This window comes from Plasmodium gonderi, assembly GCF_002157705.1.
Source record: "Plasmodium gonderi DNA, contig: Pgo-contig_28, whole genome shotgun sequence".
NCBI lineage: Eukaryota > Apicomplexa > Aconoidasida > Haemosporida > Plasmodiidae > Plasmodium > Plasmodium gonderi.
The window spans coordinates 1,383-21,557 of record NW_021628965.1 but is presented as its reverse complement, the minus strand read 5'-3'; the positions used below and the strand labels follow the sequence as shown (position 1 = coordinate 21,557).

Here is a 20,175-nt window from a genome sequence, read left to right as displayed (position 1 = left end):
AATATATATATCACAAATGTGATTTTCATTATTACCCACAACATAATTAACATAATATATATTATCAAAAATAATTTTATAAATGTGCTATTCTATATTTTAAAAATATGTACATAAAAAACAAAGTTTTCTTGGCTATTTTTTTTTAAATATATGAATTCCTTGTTCACATTATCAAAATATATTTCCTTGTGTGCTATTTAAAAAAAACCTCTCGATTCATTACACATTTTTAAATAAAATTTATATAATTATTTGTCTTCTGAATAACCTTCTATATACAACCAAAATTAAATAAATGCTTATTAATTGATACTAGATATTTGTTTTTCCTAATTTTTCAGTCTTACAATACCAGGTCAAATATTCTTTGCGAGTTATATATAATAGTAAAATTAATCGCAGTGATACAATATATCATAGCACTTATCATTTAAATTATATTGGGGTATCTCTGAAGACTCCCTTATAATACTTGCTTCATGGATATTTTTCCATTTCTTTTTAATTTTTTTTATTTCATGAGACAGGTATGAACCATATGGTGTGAACTAAGTTATAGAAAAAATATGATAATACAAAATTAAATTTGATTATAATATATTTACTTAATTTTTATATTATTTATAATTTTTTTTTTTAAATTATATATATAATATCAAAATGAACCTTATACACAATAAATAATAAAAGTGTTGTTAAGAACATTATAAAAAGCGTAATTATAATACTAAAAGGAATTTTATTTTTGCAAGTGTGTACAACATTCTGATCCCTAAGTGCACTAAATCTTGCTTCCATTTCTGCCTTATTTTTATCTTGAATAGCTTTTATTGCATTACAGAAATTTTTGTCATATTTATATCCACGATTATCATTTATAATACCAAGACAAGTATATATATCATATAAAGATGTGATATTTGCTAATGTCGTATCACTAATATACATTCTTTTTAATATATCTACATTTACATCTTTGTAAATAGATTTAAACACATCTATCAACGAATGATAAAGTATTGTGATACCATTCACATATTTCTTATTAAGAAGATCATGGTATATCCAATATGACAAGTATTTACAATATACTTCAGGAATATTTTTATTATTTTGTTCATATACATTATATAAATATGATATTACTTGAGGACATTTATTTTTAATTTTGGATTTAAAAGTTCCATAAACATCTATGTCCACATTATTGCATTTATCAATATACAGTGGATCCACTTTATCCTCAAAGAGATCCATTATTTTTTTATAATCAGGAAATGATTTCACAAGTTCGTACTAAAATAAAAAATTATAAAATAATAGTGTGACAATATCTATATATGTTTCTATTAATTATTATAACATATATGAAAGATGAAATATACTAGTAACACAATAGTGTGATGTATATAATGACAATGCAAGTGTACATCGTTTATCGCCATTTAGGTTATTTTTACATAATTCGAAAATGAAAAAAATAATATATATATAATTTATTAGGATAATAAATACTATATTAAAGACTAATAATGGTTTTTCTTTTAATATTTTTATTTTAATATTAAAATTTTCAATATTTATTTATTTTCATTATTATATGTAATATGATGATATATAATAGGTATATACTTGTGCCTCTAATATGAATTATATTTCAATAAAATGAAATAAATATAATAAGTTAACAATATTTAATTGAACTTAATATTTTTGTATTATAAAATACTAAATAATGTTTATGTGTATATATTTTCTTAAAGATATATTTAATATGGATCGATATATTTTTCATGTGTATTTCTGAAACATTTGCACAACATAATTAATATATATATATATATATAAGCATAATGTATTTATTGTTAACATTGTTTTTATTATATAATTTTGAAATGCTCTTATATATATGGTTTTTCATTGTTTTATGTTTTATGTGCACGTGTAAATTTTATAATAATAAATGTTTTATATTATTAATTTTTTTTGGAGCACACGATTATTAATTTGGTATTTTACATGTATTATCTCTTCATACATTTAATATATATATAATGATAATATATATCATTTTTTTATATGTTATTATTCGATACCCTTAAAAATATTTAACATGTTATTTTTACATATTTATATATATTTTCCTATATATATTATACATGTATATATACATTTTATAATGAATTAATTATAATAAAGTTCTTATATAAATTTATATTTACCCGTATTTAATCATAGGATAAATTATATGATTAATAAAATTTTAATACGTTTTCTAATTTCCATATATATCAAGTTTTATTATTGTTATTAATAATGTAATCTTTTAACGCAATAAAAATAAAAAATCCCAAAATGATTCATATTAAATTTTGTATATTATATATTTTTTATACATGATGTTATATCTTTATAAAATTACCTTATATATAGATATTAATATATTATTATTTTAGTTTTATGTGTACATTAATAGCTACTGTATTTTAAATATGATATTAATCGTTTATTTATGTAGTAAATCAAAAAAAATATATATGATATTATTATTCCAATATATAATAATTATTTATAAATTCAGGAATGTATTTACTTATTGTCACACTTGTAAAATATGTAATATTATTTTCTTATACTTTTCATTTTATTCTCCTTAAATTTTTCGTAGAAATTACGCAATTGTGAATTTTGTAAATATTTAAAAATAATCCTATTTATTTTAATAAATAATGAATTTGAATTGTATTAATTTAAACATATTAAAAGAATTTTTTTAAAGAAAAATAATTATTCATTTTTTAATTTAAACAGTAAAGCACATATTTTATGATATACATCATAAATTTCAAATTCATGCTTTAAAAAATTAAAATTAATTCATTTTTTAATAAAACAAAATTTCCATGACATATTCATTATAAAATTTAATTTAAGAAAGAATACATTATAATTTTCCTTTTATTTTATAATGTATATCATTAATATATTTTTTTTAATAATAGTAATGTAAATTTTAACATTAATTATATATTTCTCATGAATGTATTCTTGTTATAATGTCAGTCCACAATTATATGCTAAAGAATTTGATTTATATATTTTTAAGTATGAAAATAATATAAAATTGTATTCAAAATATTTATTAAATATCCTTTTTAGTAATTTTGTAAAATAGGGAATCCTTAAGGTTCTGTATATTTTAAAATATATTATAGGTTATTATTATATTATTTACATAACTATATTTAAAAACACATACTATTATTAAAAAAATATATATAGTACTATCCACTTCAAGAAAATGTAATTTACAATAATTGTAAAGTACACATAAATTAAGGAATTCTTATGAAAATTTCTTTTCGTATTTCTTTTTAAATATATATGTGTTATATTAGTTGTAATTATTTGTTGTCTATTTTATAACTTCTTCCTAAACGATTATAAAAATCAGAAATATTCATTTATATCACAAGAAAAATATATACATATATTATAATTTGAATGTAAATGTTTTTGTTATTTTATAAGTTAAAATATTTTTCCCCTTATGCATTAATAATTGCTTCATAGAATAAAAAAGTACATCATAAGTGTATATATATTTGTTTACAGTATATTTGATAAAATATGCATTGCACTTTATTATTTACGTTTTAATAAAATTTTTTATGTAATAATATATATTGCTTTAAGAATGTATTTCTATAATATTTTATGAAATAATTTTCTGTACAATTTTTCTCTGTCTATAAATGGTTATGTAAAAAAACAAAATTAAATTTGGTTAGAATATTACTTATGCTTTTTCAATATTCCCATTATAATATAACTTAAAAATAATTGTATAAATAATAATATTTTAGAGGAAAAGAATAAATTAATTTTTGTAGCTATATTTTCGTGTTACATATGAACATTTAATTTAAGTATTAATCAAGCATATAAATCAAATATTAAATTAGAATAAAATATTATTTAATGAAAATCTCTCATTTAATATTCAATATAAAATAAATTCTTACAATAATATTTTCTAGAATAAATATAAAGACCTACTATATATCATTAATATATGAATCGTAAGTATGAAAATTTTGTTGTTCTTTTACTAAAAATTTTATTAAATAATAAAGTAATATAAATTATAACTTTAGAGAAATATAAAACTTCATTGTATTTATCAGATTTTATAATTTACGTTTATGAGATTATATATAATAATAATTAGTAATTCAGATTTTTGTCCAATAATTATCTCTACTTCATACTTATATCAATAACATACTGGATTAAATAAATATAAATTTAAATATTATAAAAAACTTCTATGCTATAATATATATATAGGTGATCAATTCTCTAAATAATGCATGAAAGGTATATTCAAATTCAATAAAAGATTACAATAACCTTAATTTATTTTTATAATATATATGTTTTTTATATACTGAACTTATAACACCATAAAACATTTATACATGTTAATTTAATATGGATGAATCTAAAATTAATTATAAAAATCATTTAAATATGATATTTATATAAATTAATAAAATAAAACACTCCATATATTGTTTTCAAATATAGACATGATTATCCATTATTTTAGGGAAGTTTTATATGTATTCATATGTGTGCATATTTTAAGTAGGTATAGCAGGTTTTCAAGGTTATAAGAGTTATATGTAAAAAGTAGGAAGAAATATTAAAAGAATATATATTACTATTATATGAATCTCTAATAATATTAATAATGAAATGATTCATATGTGATAAAGAAATGTTTCTTCAATATAAATACTTTTTTAATTTATTATCAAACATATGTAAATATGTATTGAATATATTAATATGCATACGTGTAAAATAAGATATATTTATTTACATTGTTTATATATATATTAGTTAATTATAATAAAAATGCAGGCCAATATATATATAGTGTTCTCATAACATTAATATTATTAAGAAGATGACAATGTTTATAGGGACAATAAAATATAATATTAAAATAAGACAAATTTTTATAATGAAAATTATAATATATTTTTGCCTATAAGAACATTAAAATATATGGAGATAAAACTGTTGTGGTTCCAACTAAATGATATTAACCCATCATGAAAACATTAATAATTTCCTCTTTAAAAAAATATATAAATATATATAAATTAAAAAAAAATTTATATTCGTATAAAAAACAATAATGCTAATGAGATGAATCAAAAAATCTTATCATTATGATCTTGATTATTATATGATGAAAAATATAAACATCTAGTGATTATGTGTAAGTTATTCATAGAAAAAAAATAGGAAAATATAATGTGTAAATAATTAATATAAATATGTGTCAAAAAAATTTATTTAAAAAAAAAATAAATGTAATTGATTTATATTGATTTTACTTTGTCATTATTTGTTTATTAATGAAAATTTTTTGTTTAATTTATTATATTCTTCAATTTGTTCTTAATTATAAAAATAATATTGAAATTCGAACAAGCTAATGTGATACTTTGACACAATATGTTCCAAAAAGGAGGCTAATATATATATATATTATACTTAATTAATTTCTTTGTAAAGAGATATGTATATTTTCCAATTTTTTTTTAGTTCATTTTAATAATACTACAAAACTGAAAAATTTATTTTGGAAAAAGTACTATTTTACTCACAATTCAAATATTTGCACTGATATATTTTTCTGCTTACATGTGTTCTTATTAACTAAAAAATATATTAAGCAAAACGTTTCAATAAAATTCATATGTAGTATTTGAAATTTTCTCTAAATTTGATATACAAATATAAATTAGATAATTACATAGATAACCCAAAACATGATAAATATAAATAGGATTCTAAACAATGTAATGATTATGTTTTGAATTTTTGTGTAATAATAAGTGATATTATTTGATATAATTACATAATTCTATTATAGTTTCTATTTAAAATATTAAATGCCTTTAACTGTTCATTGTCCATATTTGTTATTGGTGTGCTTCATATATATATATATTTATTTATTTATATTAAAACATTTTTTATGTACTAATTAAAGTAATTTCAATTAGTATATAATCTTTTTCATCATTTAATTAGTTATGTATAGAAATATTTTTAAATTTTATCAGAGATTTTTCACATATATTTAATCTTATTTCTATCATGCTATATGATGGGTGTATGAAACCTAAGATATTAGATTTGAAATTTTCCTTGTATCTATTTGTTTGATATATTATACTAGGATATATTTAATAATGTGTTATACTCACATGCATTTATTGTATCTTTTTTTATATATTATTTTCTTTCTCGACATAGTCCGCTTTAGCATACAATTATTGCTTAAAAAAAATAAAAAATTTACTAGAACAGATAACATATAAAATTTGATTAACATTATTTCAATTCATATAATAGTAATATCATAAGATTACCAATTATATATTTATTTATTTTCTTTTTATATAATAACTACAATTGTTTTACATAAAGTAGAAATATCACAACAGTTATATTTTACATATTTAACGCACAATATATGTAGTAAATGTGTCCTATAATTTTGTCATTCGTTTGGTATATGTCTGGTCATAAAATTATTTTTTTCTCATTCATATAAAAATAATTTGTTTTAATTTTTTTTTTATATCTTAAAAGGAACCTTAATTTAATTAATGAAATTATATTATTATTAGGGTTATTCCTCTTAGTCATATGCTATTCTATACATATTACTATTTGAATAATTATATTTACTATCGAATGAATCTATTAGATTATGATGAGATTTTTCTCTTGTTTATTTAAACATCTTATTACCTTACTTGCACCTGTTTTTAAAATAGATGCATAAATTCTATGCAGAAATGAAGTATGTACTTATTATATTTATGTATATCTAATATATTTTTATAAATATTATTTTATTATGCATAATATAAACTATAATATAATATAATATACATTTAACAGACATAAGATATTTTTAACTTTATACAAAATTATTAATACTACTATAAGTGCAAAAGAAAAAAAAAGCATTATCGTATTTTTTCCTGTATTTGTATCTGCGTTCAAAATTTTTTGTGTGATCTAGATTCTTTCTATGTTTTTCAATGCTTTTCTTTGTATTCATTTTGTAATGAAATAAGGTATGTTTTCTGAATCAATTCTAGAACCCTTACAGCTATTCTTGAAACTTTTATATATATGAAAACTTTTTTTATTTCTTCATGATGATTCCTTTTATATTTTTTTGTATATTGATCTAAAAAATTATTATACTGTTAAAAGAATTGCATTATTTAAGCAGATCAATAAATATCATTTTAAAAAAAATTAATAAAATAATATAATTCATCTAAATTTTCCAATATTTTTAATAACGCACCATCGATAATGTAATAAATATATATAATGGATATCCTTTGAAATTTGCTATACCATTTTCTGTTATTTTATTATAGAAATATTTATCATGCTTTTCAATTAAACTAAATTTTTTCATTATATTTTTCTTTAGTTTGTAATATAAGTATTTACATCATGCTTCTATATTAAATCTTACTTTACTTTTTTCCATATGATTTAAGCATAGACTAATTACTTGACATAATGAAAAAAAAATATCTACAAGTTTTATATTTATCCTTCTTATTTATAAAAAAAAATGCATAAGTTTGTAATTGGTGAGTCTCATGAACAAATCATTATATAATTGCCAATTTATTTATTTTGTGAATTTTGGAAATATATGATTAAAATCGATCTAAAAATAAAGAACACAAAATATAAAATAATTTATAAATAATATTACATAGTATTCCTAAATTACTTGTTCTTTAACAACAATATTACATTAAAAATAATTAATATATGTTACACTCATAATAAGAAGTTGGATCATACATAATTGTTTACACGTGTAATTGTACGCATTATTTTCTACATAAGTATATTATTTTAAAGAGTTTAGATTTTCCTAATTAGTTATGATAAATGTATAAAAAATTTCTCTAAAATATATATTATATTGATATCAAATTAATTAGTTTTTATGATTCATAAAATATACAAATCTTTTAAAATATTGATTGAATTTTATTATATATTAAAACATAGCATTGCAATTCAACAGAACATGGAAATCATTATTTCATAAAAATATATAATATGATATACAAATTACATTAATATGCTAATTAATAAGTACTAGAATTATGTATTGTAATACTCAATACTATTCAGTACATTAGTTATTCACAATAGGAAATCAAATGCAAAATATATTTATGTGATCAATTACTTTTATTTAATATATTTTTTTATATTAATTTATTTCTATGGAAAGCTGGGTATAAATACAAATACTTATGTTATATGCTGGTTTATAATATAGGATACATAAAAAAATTTACTTCAGTAATTACTTTGTTATTATGCAAAATTCCATAGATACCTAATGAAATATTATAAAAAAAAATTTAAGAATAGTAAAAAAACCATCAAAATTTAAGCATGAATAATATAGCGTTAATGAATATTTAAATTTAATGAATGTATAATTATTCTTCAAAAAATAATATTCGTGAATATATATTTTATTCATACTTTTATAATGATAACTTCATATTACAATTATCCATATTGTATTATTTTTATAATATATATATATATATATAAACGCATAAAAAAGAAAAAAAAATTTCAGCTATACATATTACATATGTGAACTTTTTAATACTATATTATATTTTTATTTATTACACAAAATAATAAAATTCTGAAAGAAATCATATATATATGATAATTGCCATAAAATATTCACATTAATGTATAACGAATTTTATTATTTACTTTATATATTATTATTCAATATATAATTAATTTTTATTATTTTATTTATTTATTTTTTTGTTAAAAATAATTACTTTCATAATTTTCTTTTATTTATTAATATATTTTATTCTTATTTCATTCATTATGATCCTATGATTATTTATTCTACTAAGATATACAATATTCTATGCCTCACATCATATAAAGCATGCTATGTTCTGCCAAATTAATCCATAAATTTGAGATGGTCTTTTTCATTTTTATTATTTATTATATTTAACTTCGATTTGGTAGAAAAAAAGATCAATAACTGGTACACTCACAATAAAGATTCAGCGTGAACATTTTTATCAATATGAGATATATTTGATATTAATTTTTTTCATAATAATGTGCAAAATGAGTTACATTGGAATGCACTTAATAAATTTAATTCCATTTTAGTCATATATAAAAATAATTTAATTAGTAATGTTGCAAATGTTAGAACAATTTTGTGCCTATACTTCTTATTTGACATGTTTTTGTTCCTGTGACTGTTACTTCCCTAGAGCACTATTGTTTAATTTTAAAATTATTAGTTTTAGGAATACTTATTAATATGATGTCTCATGAACTTTTTTAACTCTGCGACATTTTTATATCCATGTGATTACAATTGTTTTATATATCCATTAAAAGCACTACTATATTTAGAGAATGTTTAATATCTTTTCTTACAAAAACTAAGATGTTTATATATTGAAGCCATATAGTGAAATATATTAAATGTACGTTCATCAAGTTCTTAATTATGATTGACCCATATATTAGGAAGTATATTTATGCTCCATGGGCTAGTGCTTGTATTTGAAGGTATATATTTAAAGATTTATTGGTTAACGTTGAGTACATATATATCAATTATATATATATCTTTATACATTGTTTTTATCTGTTTGTGGTTTATTCATATTTACATGACATTTTAAATATTTTAAAACGATTCCCATTCGTACTTTTGTTATAATTCGCACTTCTAATATATATGAATTATACACTATAATTTTTTAATTTAATATTTATATTATAATACTTTTTATATGCAGTATTATACACTGTTATATATATGTATATCTAATGTTATTTATACTTATATGTATATTACAAATTAAGTTTGTTCTAATTTATTAAGGATTAGAAGAATAGCTTTTTCGCCCAAATTATGACAGGTCATTTTATCATAAAATTTATAATCATCTAATGTACATTATGCAAGATGAACATTATATTTTATATTTTATTGTGTTATCAATATAATAAAGTAACATATGAATAGATAATATTCCATAGTTTTAATATGTATTATATTAGTTTCTCATGTATTTCAGAGTATTTATATATGAAGAGCACCATATAATTTTTTATTCCCACATCATCTTATAATACTTATATACATCGTATATTTTACATGTAGTACATATTCATTCTATTTATATTTTTTTATGAGGATATATCGCAATTCACATTTATTACTGAATTTATTATGTTTGCATAAATACTAAATATATATATATATTCATTTGGTAATAAAAAATTACCTATCTAAAAAAATTATATTCACATGAATGTAAAATAATTCATGATTATATATTATGATTTAATGAGTGGCATATATGCATATTTATGTAAATTTATTATGCGAATTATATTCAATATTATAAATTTAAAACCATATATTAAAAAAGTATTATGCAATGTTATGTATTACAATACATTACTAAATATGAATATTATATGTTTAATAATAGTGGAATAAATATTATGTAAATACGTATATATATGTAGTGTGCATTATTTAATTGTACATTCGTTGTACGTTTTTTATAATATTATATAATTATTTATTTAATATAATTAGTATTCCAGTGAAAAAAAACAATTATATATATGTAAGAATATTTTAAGTAGAGTACATATACAAATAATGCAGAATGATTAAAAGTACTAAATTCATTAATTTCTAAAAATTATGATACGAGAAAAATATTATTATATAATTTATTTATTGTATAATTCCAAACATTAAATTATGAACATTATTATGAATAATGAATCATGAGATAAAAAAAATATAAATAGTAATATAGATATTTATATTAAAATTTAAACAAGTAATGACTTAACATTTTTTTTTAGAAAACCTATTTCATAAAATAAATATTTTCTAACAATATATATTATTGAAAATATTATATACTATATATAACATATTCGGACACCGCAGCACTTACGAAGTTTAATAGCTAATTACAATAAATGATTAATTATACTGTGTAATCAACATAGGAAATATAAAATATACTAAAATAAAACAATGTAATGAATGAATATTTTTTATTATATATTAATGAATAATTAGCGATAAATATACATCGCAAAGACAAAACTGAAAAAAAAAGAAAAGTAAAGAATTATGTATGTACTCTATATTAGACTAAAACTAATAACTGAAACTAGTAATAAATCCTATAGATTAATTTAACGTATTAAAATATTAAGAAACACAAAATTAATTTAATTAAATAACTATATCGAGTTAATATTTAAAATAAAATTAACATTATAATTCTACGTTTTTTTGTTTCCATTGAAGTTTGCTTCTGTTTATAAAGAATTTTAATATATATATGTAATATATGCGGTAATTATAATTAAATTTTTGCTTTTTTAAAATTTTTTTCAAATCCAATGTTCAATTATAATTTATATTTTTTTATGAGATACATAGAAATATTACATTATAGACTATATGTTACGCTTGTTAGTCATATTAGCACAACATTCACTCAGAAGGAACATCTTTCTAAGTCTTTTTATATGAATTCACATAATTATAGTGTATATCAATCAAGCCATGAATCTAAATGTTTGTTTCCAATCGTCATCACAATTATAATATTTATTAATAAGTATGGCAATATAATATCTGTGAAAATGAAAAAAAAAAATTTAAAAATATTTATTTTAAATTATTGTTTGCATATTTATATTAATTTATAGATTGATATTATAGGTATATTTCCCAAGTGTATAAAGGAATTTAATGCGTCTAAAGGGATAATCGATAAAAATTATTTTAATAATACATACTATAATGTGTGTTTTACTGATGTAAAAAATATATTACAACCTAATGATAACAATTTTTTATATACATGTATGGTTCTTAGTCAGTATTTAGAATCTATAAAATATAAGTCAGATGACTCCGAAAAAACACAAAGCTGTATTTATTTCAACTACATGTTAAAAAATGAAATTGAAAAATATAAAATATCTTGTAATGGTGAAAAAGAGTGTTATCTTAAAATGATTAGTGTAACGGACTCAAATAATACAAGCATTAAGGTGCCTGAAATATGCAAACAGCATGTTGTTAATCTTGATGATCTTACATTTTACGTATTGGACAAACTGAATGATATATATATATATTTTGATAATTTTAAAACAGAAAATTCTCAATGTTCTCTTGGCATTAAATGTTTTAATACATATAAGAGCCTCTTAGAAATATGTCATAGATCGAATAATCATAGTTTGTGTAAATTTTTACAAAATTTTCAAGGTGAGTATAATGAATATATGAAAAATAAGAATACATGTGAGCGCGTTCCCCAAATCTTATATTCTTATTATGGTGTAAATATAAACAAATTTTATTTAATTTCTCTTATTATAACATTAACAATATCATTAATTGCATTTTTTATGTATAAGGTATAAAATAAATTCAATTATTCATTAATACACTTTATTAAATTTTGTATTAAATATTATTATGAAAATTAAAAACAAACAATAATGTAATAATAAAAATGTTATATTTATTCTTTATTATTAGTATGCCCCATGTGGCTCATATTTGATACAAATAAGAAGGAAGTTGAAGAAACGGTGTAACAAAGAAAGTAATGATAATTTCAAAATAAAGCTTCCCCCTGAACCTACTTGTGATGAATTTATAAATAAAAGGCCTAAAATATCATATAACTCAGTACTAGACTCTTAAGGAATGTATAAAGTAAATTAATATTAATTCAATTTCTTTTGTTCTAAGTAAAAAAATAATAGGATTTATTATATTCTCTATAGAATGATGGAAATATTATTTCTAGAAGGTAAAATTTTTTTCATCTACTGAAAAAATTACAAAAAAAAAACCCGTAATGTTTTTTTGATTTAAGATAATTAGAAAAATATTTTCATAAGTTTTTTGAAAAATAAAGTATACAACATATCTATTATATATTACAATAAATCAACTATTTATAAATATTCCATGAAAATTATTAAATATTTTATTTAAATAGATATAATAGATATACTGAAATACAATACATTATATATACTTATAAAACCTATTTTGTGAAATATAATAATGCTATCTTATATGTAATAATCAAAAGACATAGTTTTAAGTAATTAATAAAATAATCGTAAGGAATAAAATGAAGTTATATAATGAATAATAAAATGTAAACAAAGCAAATATATTCGTTATAATACAATGCTTATTATTTTTATTATTTGAATCATTATAACTTTAGAAAATACATGTATTATTGATTAAGGTAAATTATTTTATATTAATGATATGAAATGAAAAATATAAAAAATTTATATGTTATATATTACATACGAAATTATGCAGTAATGGTGTTATCTCTATATAAACGTGTATGCATAAAGTATTACATAAATAGAGCGTGTTATATATTTATAATTTAATGCAGTGAATATAAGAATATATGCAAAACATTAATATTAAATTATATTTATCATATGAACATCTAAAATTAAATCATCAGTATATAATATATTTTCGCTTTAATCACCATTTATGTTAATTAAAATGAATCATTACTATTAGACGCTAGTATATTTTATATAACGATAAGCAAATTACACAAGTATAAAAATAAAATTTAATGTTGTACATATAATGTTATGTATAATTATGTAAAAATTTGAAATGATAACATATATATATAAATAAATATTCTAATACAAAATTAATATTTATTTGAGTGTATATTTATTTATTTACTTATGTGGTTATCTTTTATAATAGTAATTGTCTATATATAAATGTACAAATAATTTACGGTTAATTAGTTATTATTTTTGTGTGATTTGTTCGCTATAAGCATATTCTAAATATTGTGTATTTATAGGAAAAAATATATGTATTATCCTTGGAAAAGAGGACTCTTAATTTTTGGCGTATATGTATGTTTTATTAAAAATATACAGAGTAAAATATTAATTAACACTTATAAAACTTTTTTAATTAATACATATAATATAAATATAATACTTATTTAGATATTTTTAACATATAATACTTATATCATAATAAAAGTGAAAAAAATTGTTTCTAATAATTCTTATATAAAATAGGTTTAATAATACGGAATATGTTAGTTCGTTGGTACATTGATAAGCCTTACTAAAATATATATTTTATATGAATCATTTTGAAGTATATAACATTCCGCTAATGAAAGGAAAACACTTTCCTATTAAGTTTAACTTAAATATTTTTATAAACTATTATCTTCAATATTGAGTTTATTTTTATTATTTTTCCCTTATATATTATGAGAATTATAATGAAACAAGTTACATGCCAATTCAGAGTGTTCCATGTTGGTTGTCTGAGACATGCCAAAAATTTGGTTATGAAGTAAAAGGATATAAATAGACATCATATCATCTGGATTGTGTATATTATGGTATGAATTTGAATTCATTATGTAATAAGCACGGGGAAAAATTAGAAAACAGGTGTAAATACTTAAATTATAAGCTGATCCCCGAAAAAAAGAATAGATATCTTAAATGTATTGATGTAGTTGATTTTTACAAGTAAATGAAAATAAAATTCATTCAAAAAGTATCTTCACATATTCATAATAATTTTGATATATACTTTTGTTAAAATGATAATAAAGTATTGAAAATATTTAAAATTTTGCATCAAATATAAAATATTTTTATATCCTAAAATGTAGAGTATATAGATTCTAGAACAATAATTTTATATAGTGCGAATGAAAATATACATAATTTAATGATATATATGTATGATTCAATAAATAATATTAATTATATTCGAAAACTTGTTAAAACAGAATATAATAGAATGTGCCCTCTAATAGTGAATTCAAAAGGCATATAACACCCCACTGGGTGTCACAATAAAATAAATTCAGGTATATCTGCAGTGAATTAAATAATGGCAGGGAATGATTCAGTTATAGGGATATCAAAGGCATGGCTTTTTTAGAATTTATTATATTAAAAATTATATTCATTTTGTATAAGGTTAAAAATAAATTCAAAATATTAAATTTATATCTTGCTATAATTTATATTAAATATGGTTTCAAAACAATTGCAAGAATTTAATTATCTCTTGATAAATGTATTGCAATTTTTTATTTATTAAAAGTATACAGGTTTCGTCTTATTTTCACAACCAAGTATAATGAAGTTAAGAAATTTGTTTAACAAAAAAAATTAAGGTAATGAGAAGTCAATAAATTTATTAGACAGACAATATAAAAATATAATTGATGAAAAGTGTAATGTAGTATAAAAAATATTATAAAAAAGGATAACGATCATTTTTTATTATATAATGAATAAAACACCGTTTTTTTCCAGAATAATAGTATGATTAAAAAGCTTTATTTTCTTAGTATACACTGAAATGCATATATTGAATATTTCAATGAAAATATCTAAAATTATTATAAAATAAAATGAAATCGTACTTATTGTATAATTTATAGGGATAGATAACATGTAAATTTCAAAATTATTCTATATAAATAGAATCAATTTTATGTGTTCTTATGAACAAGAAAATAGTAATACATAAAAATAAGTCAATAATTATTATATACTATAAATAAATATATAAATATATGAAAAATGATACTAAATAAGTTAATTAAATTTATTAAAATTTGAATTTTTCATGAATAGAATTTTATTTTATTTCCGATAACATAATGAAATAAATATATATACGATATAAATTAAAGGTTTTGTAGAATAGTTCTTTGTATATCACAACCTGGTAGCATATATTAAGTACAGGTTTAAATAAATTATTAATTTGAATAATTATGTTGAGAAATACCACCCCCTGTGTGTCTTCAATATAAGAATTTATTAGATGATATATAATTTTAATTATACAGGAATATATAATAAGTATTTTATTAAATAATATTATTGGAGCTTAGAAATTTTTACTGTTATATTTATATAATTTTTCTCTGTAGACGTATGGTATTATTGAAAAAATTAAATAGAATATATATACTAAATTTAGGAAAAAATGAATATTTACGATATTCTATATAACAGTATTAAATAAAAAAAATCATATATATATTTAAATAATGATATTATGTTTATATATAAGAATATTCCGTGAAAATTTTTTAATAATAGTGCCTTATCATTATACTCATTAAATGTTAACCTTAAAATTATACTGTTTATATCAAAATATAACTATTATTACAAAAATTATTGTTTATAAAAATGAATAGGAATGTTCTAATACTGTATATAATTTTTTTTGTAATATTTATTAGTAATGTATACTTTGTACCACTATAATACATATAGATGGGATAATATATCACAATCAACTTGAGCATTACACATAAAAAGATGTTTTAACATAAATAATTTGTTCAATAATGATGTAACAGAATAATAAACTAAAAAATATATAATCGAAAAGAACCATTTTACCATGTAAAATAATACAATATAATGTGTAATTTTAGCATTGAAAATTAAAATGTTACATAAAAAACGTTTCATATTTAATACATTAGTCTTACATTATTGATAATAGTAATATAAATAAATGTAAAATATAATATTTTTATTTTAAGTATAAATATAATGTTTTAAATAGAAAAGTTAATATCAAGATTTTTTAAATATTTTATAGCTATTTCAACACATTTTCCAATAATCATTTATAAAATTTTACTTCTTTTATTAGTACATACAGACTTCCTTATAGCTGTATATATTTATTATCTAATAATATTTTTTCTCATATCTATATATATTTCAATTTATTTCTGAATTATGGATGTTTTTTTGCCTATAATATCTTAAAGAGAATCATAACATTTACATATGTTTTTTAAGGAAAATTTATATTTAACCATATAATAATATGATTTATTATTCAATAAAATACATTATAATGTCTATGTAAAACAGAAAATATTACAAATATGTGTTAAATAAATGAATAATATAAAGGAAATATAAACAAATTATATATTATAATTCAAACGCATATATTCTAAATAATTATTATATATATTATATATATATTAATAAAATTTCATATTTAAATGTTATAATAATTTAAAATTTTGATTTATTAGATCCATAGAACACATCTATTTGTATGGGAAAAATAAATATAAGGAGAACATATGTGTATGCAACAACTCTATTACAATATATAATATTTATAATAACATTAAATAGAATAAAAGTTATTCTTTCTTAATTATACTAAAAATATATGTGTTTGTTCTAATTTCATTGAATTAGGATATATTAACACAAATGAGGGTTAAATTATTATAATATATTACTCTGTCATAAATAATTAGAATGGATATAAATGTATAAAATATACATATATATTCTACTAACATTCTTTCACATATACATAACGTAAATAATATAGGATTAAAAGAAATTCTTGTATATAGATATGAGTTAGAGAAAAAAAAAAAAAATATATATAATATTATTCTCTATACATGTATTTCATCATCCCACTGATGCTTCTCTGTAGGATTTTCATTATTTTGTAATAACATGCACGTAACATATTTTAATAAATATTTTATAAATAGGCAAATACTTTTATATAATTAATTATTTCAAATTATGTAAATAATATAAATCTATATTCGTTTAAATTTTTGATTTTAGTTTTTATCATAATGAAATTTGTAATGTATTTAAATTTTAAATGTAATTCTTTATATTCTTATTATTTATTTTATTTTAATGATAAATATGTGAATACAAAGTTCTAAGAAACAAATAGTACACTCAAATGTGATTATGTAGATTAATGTTCTTATATACATAAACATTTGAACGAAATATATATAAGAAATTTTAAAATTTATGTATTCTTATAATTTTTTTAAGTGCATATACTTATATAAAGCAATTAATAACAATATTATATGTGTATTAATAACATATATTTTTGCATAATCACATAAATTAGAAGCTAAATTAGATTTTAAATGGTAAAATTATCTAAATAATTATATGTAAGCAATAATTGATACATTGTAATTTAAGTTAGACAATAAACTAAAAAAAAATTGATATAATTAAAATTCGACATAATAATATTATAATTTTGATGATAAGAAAAATGCTTAGCATTAAGGAATAACATAATATATATTAAAAACAATAATAAATTAAAATAAAAAATTTCAATATGTATTCTATAATTTGGTAGCTCTTCCCAACAATATTACATTATGAAATTTATAAAATATGAAAAATTTATTTATATCAAATATATTCTATTATTGGTACAGCAATTATTTGTATACGTTATATTATATATGGATATATAATATTTATTTTTTTATTTATATAATACAAAATTCTATTTATATATAATTAATTCTTGAAGGATAAGCTGCCTAAAAGGAAGAAACATGCATTACACATTTATACCTTTTGGTTCAACAATTTTTAATAAAAGAAAATAATATATGAAATATTATATTTTTATATTAACAAATTAATATATATTTTTTCATTAATAATATTTTTTTTTTCTGTGACATAATTAATAGAATATATCTCCGTATCGTTTACTAATATCACTCTGAATGATATTTTGGGGAATATTTTATTCGAATTACATATATAATACTAGATTTAAGTAGAATTATACAATATATTATACATGCTGTGCGATGATATACTGTTGGACATTTCAGAATGTTGCTGTATATTCCATTCTTTATCATCCTTCTTCCACCTATTTATTTTCTTCTTTATTCTATGTAGCAAGTATGAATTACATAGTTTGAACTAATTCGTAATAAGAAAAAAAAACTATGCATTAAATGTATATTATTTTTATATAGAATAATAATTTTTACTTATTTTTTTAAGCATTTTAAAAGTCAATTTATTATACAAATACATATAATAACATCATAATTAACCTTATATAGAATAAATACCAACATGGGTGTTAATAATATTAAAACTGCTGAAATTATAATAGTACGTGACTTGATATTACTGGATGAATCGAGAGGTTCATTTTGAGAATTGGTTGAAGGCGATATTTGATGATTACTATCATTACATCCATTTTCTAATATTATGTCATTAATCTGATTTTCAATATTTTCAAATATATCACAGATATTGGGGCTAGCACTACGTGTACATTCACCAATGTAATGCTTACACATACTGACACACCCATTTAAATAATCACAATAGCTTTGCTTCTTAGAAGATTCAAATGAAAATACTTTTATTTCATTAAGTGCTATACTTAAGTTAATTATACCGATGAGTGTTTTCCATTCTTGTCTGTTTAGATCATCCGACAAAACTGGTTTATCAATTTTCTGGGCAAAACTAGTTTCACTATATCTTTTGATTAATTTCTTATAAAGTCTATTAATGTTTTCCTCTTTTATACCATGACTTAGGTAATTCCTATATAACCAATAATACATGTATTGTAATCCTTTTAGAATTTCTTGCTCATTATAATAACGTATTTGATTTAAATATGGATACCATTTAATACATATATCATTTATATATATTAGATCATTGTCATGTTTTTCGGTATTTTCTTGAATAAATTTACATTCCTTAGCATATATATTACCAGTATCTTCAAAATTATCCATAATACCTTTATATAAGGAAAAGTGTAAATCTAATGTTCCAAACTAAAAGTGAGGCAATACAATAATATTACAAAAATTATATTAGAAAAACCTTTTAAAATATTTATACTATAAGAAACCATTAAATATTATACTAAGAGCTACTATATTATGATCAAAACATACGATGTCTCTTTCCATCTGAAATAACTTTATAATCTTCTATATATTAATAAAAAAAAAAAAATATATGAGTAGGTATATGTCAATTATTAGATATAAATATAGACTATAAGAATTATTATCTTGTATT

General features: G+C 18.8%; 3 protein-coding genes across 3 annotated transcripts; 1 reads left to right on the top strand and 2 right to left on the bottom strand.

The window, feature by feature from the left end:
* Nucleotides 1-395: 395 nt before the first annotated feature.
* On the bottom strand, nt 396-1,448 carry PGO_000295 (variable surface protein; the record flags this gene model as incomplete). Its single annotated transcript, XM_028690745.1, has 3 exons — nt 396-551; nt 670-1,299; nt 1,398-1,448. 3 exons carry the CDS (start codon nt 1,446-1,448, stop codon nt 396-398), a joined length of 837 nt encoding a protein of 278 aa, XP_028546546.1.
* Nucleotides 1,449-11,619: 10,171 nt separating this feature from the next.
* Nucleotides 11,620-12,916, top strand: PGO_000290 (variable surface protein; the record flags this gene model as incomplete). The annotated part of the gene is made up of 3 exons (XM_028690744.1): nt 11,620-11,784; nt 11,905-12,624; nt 12,749-12,916. 3 exons carry the CDS (start codon nt 11,620-11,622, stop codon nt 12,914-12,916), a joined length of 1,053 nt encoding a protein of 350 aa, XP_028546545.1.
* A 5,966-nt stretch (nt 12,917-18,882) lies between these two features.
* PGO_000285 (variable surface protein) lies at nt 18,883-20,063 on the bottom strand (the record flags this gene model as incomplete). The annotated part of the gene is made up of 3 exons (XM_028690743.1): nt 18,883-19,038; nt 19,164-19,925; nt 20,028-20,063. 3 exons carry the CDS (start codon nt 20,061-20,063, stop codon nt 18,883-18,885), a joined length of 954 nt encoding a protein of 317 aa, XP_028546544.1.
* Nucleotides 20,064-20,175: the final 112 nt, after the last annotated feature.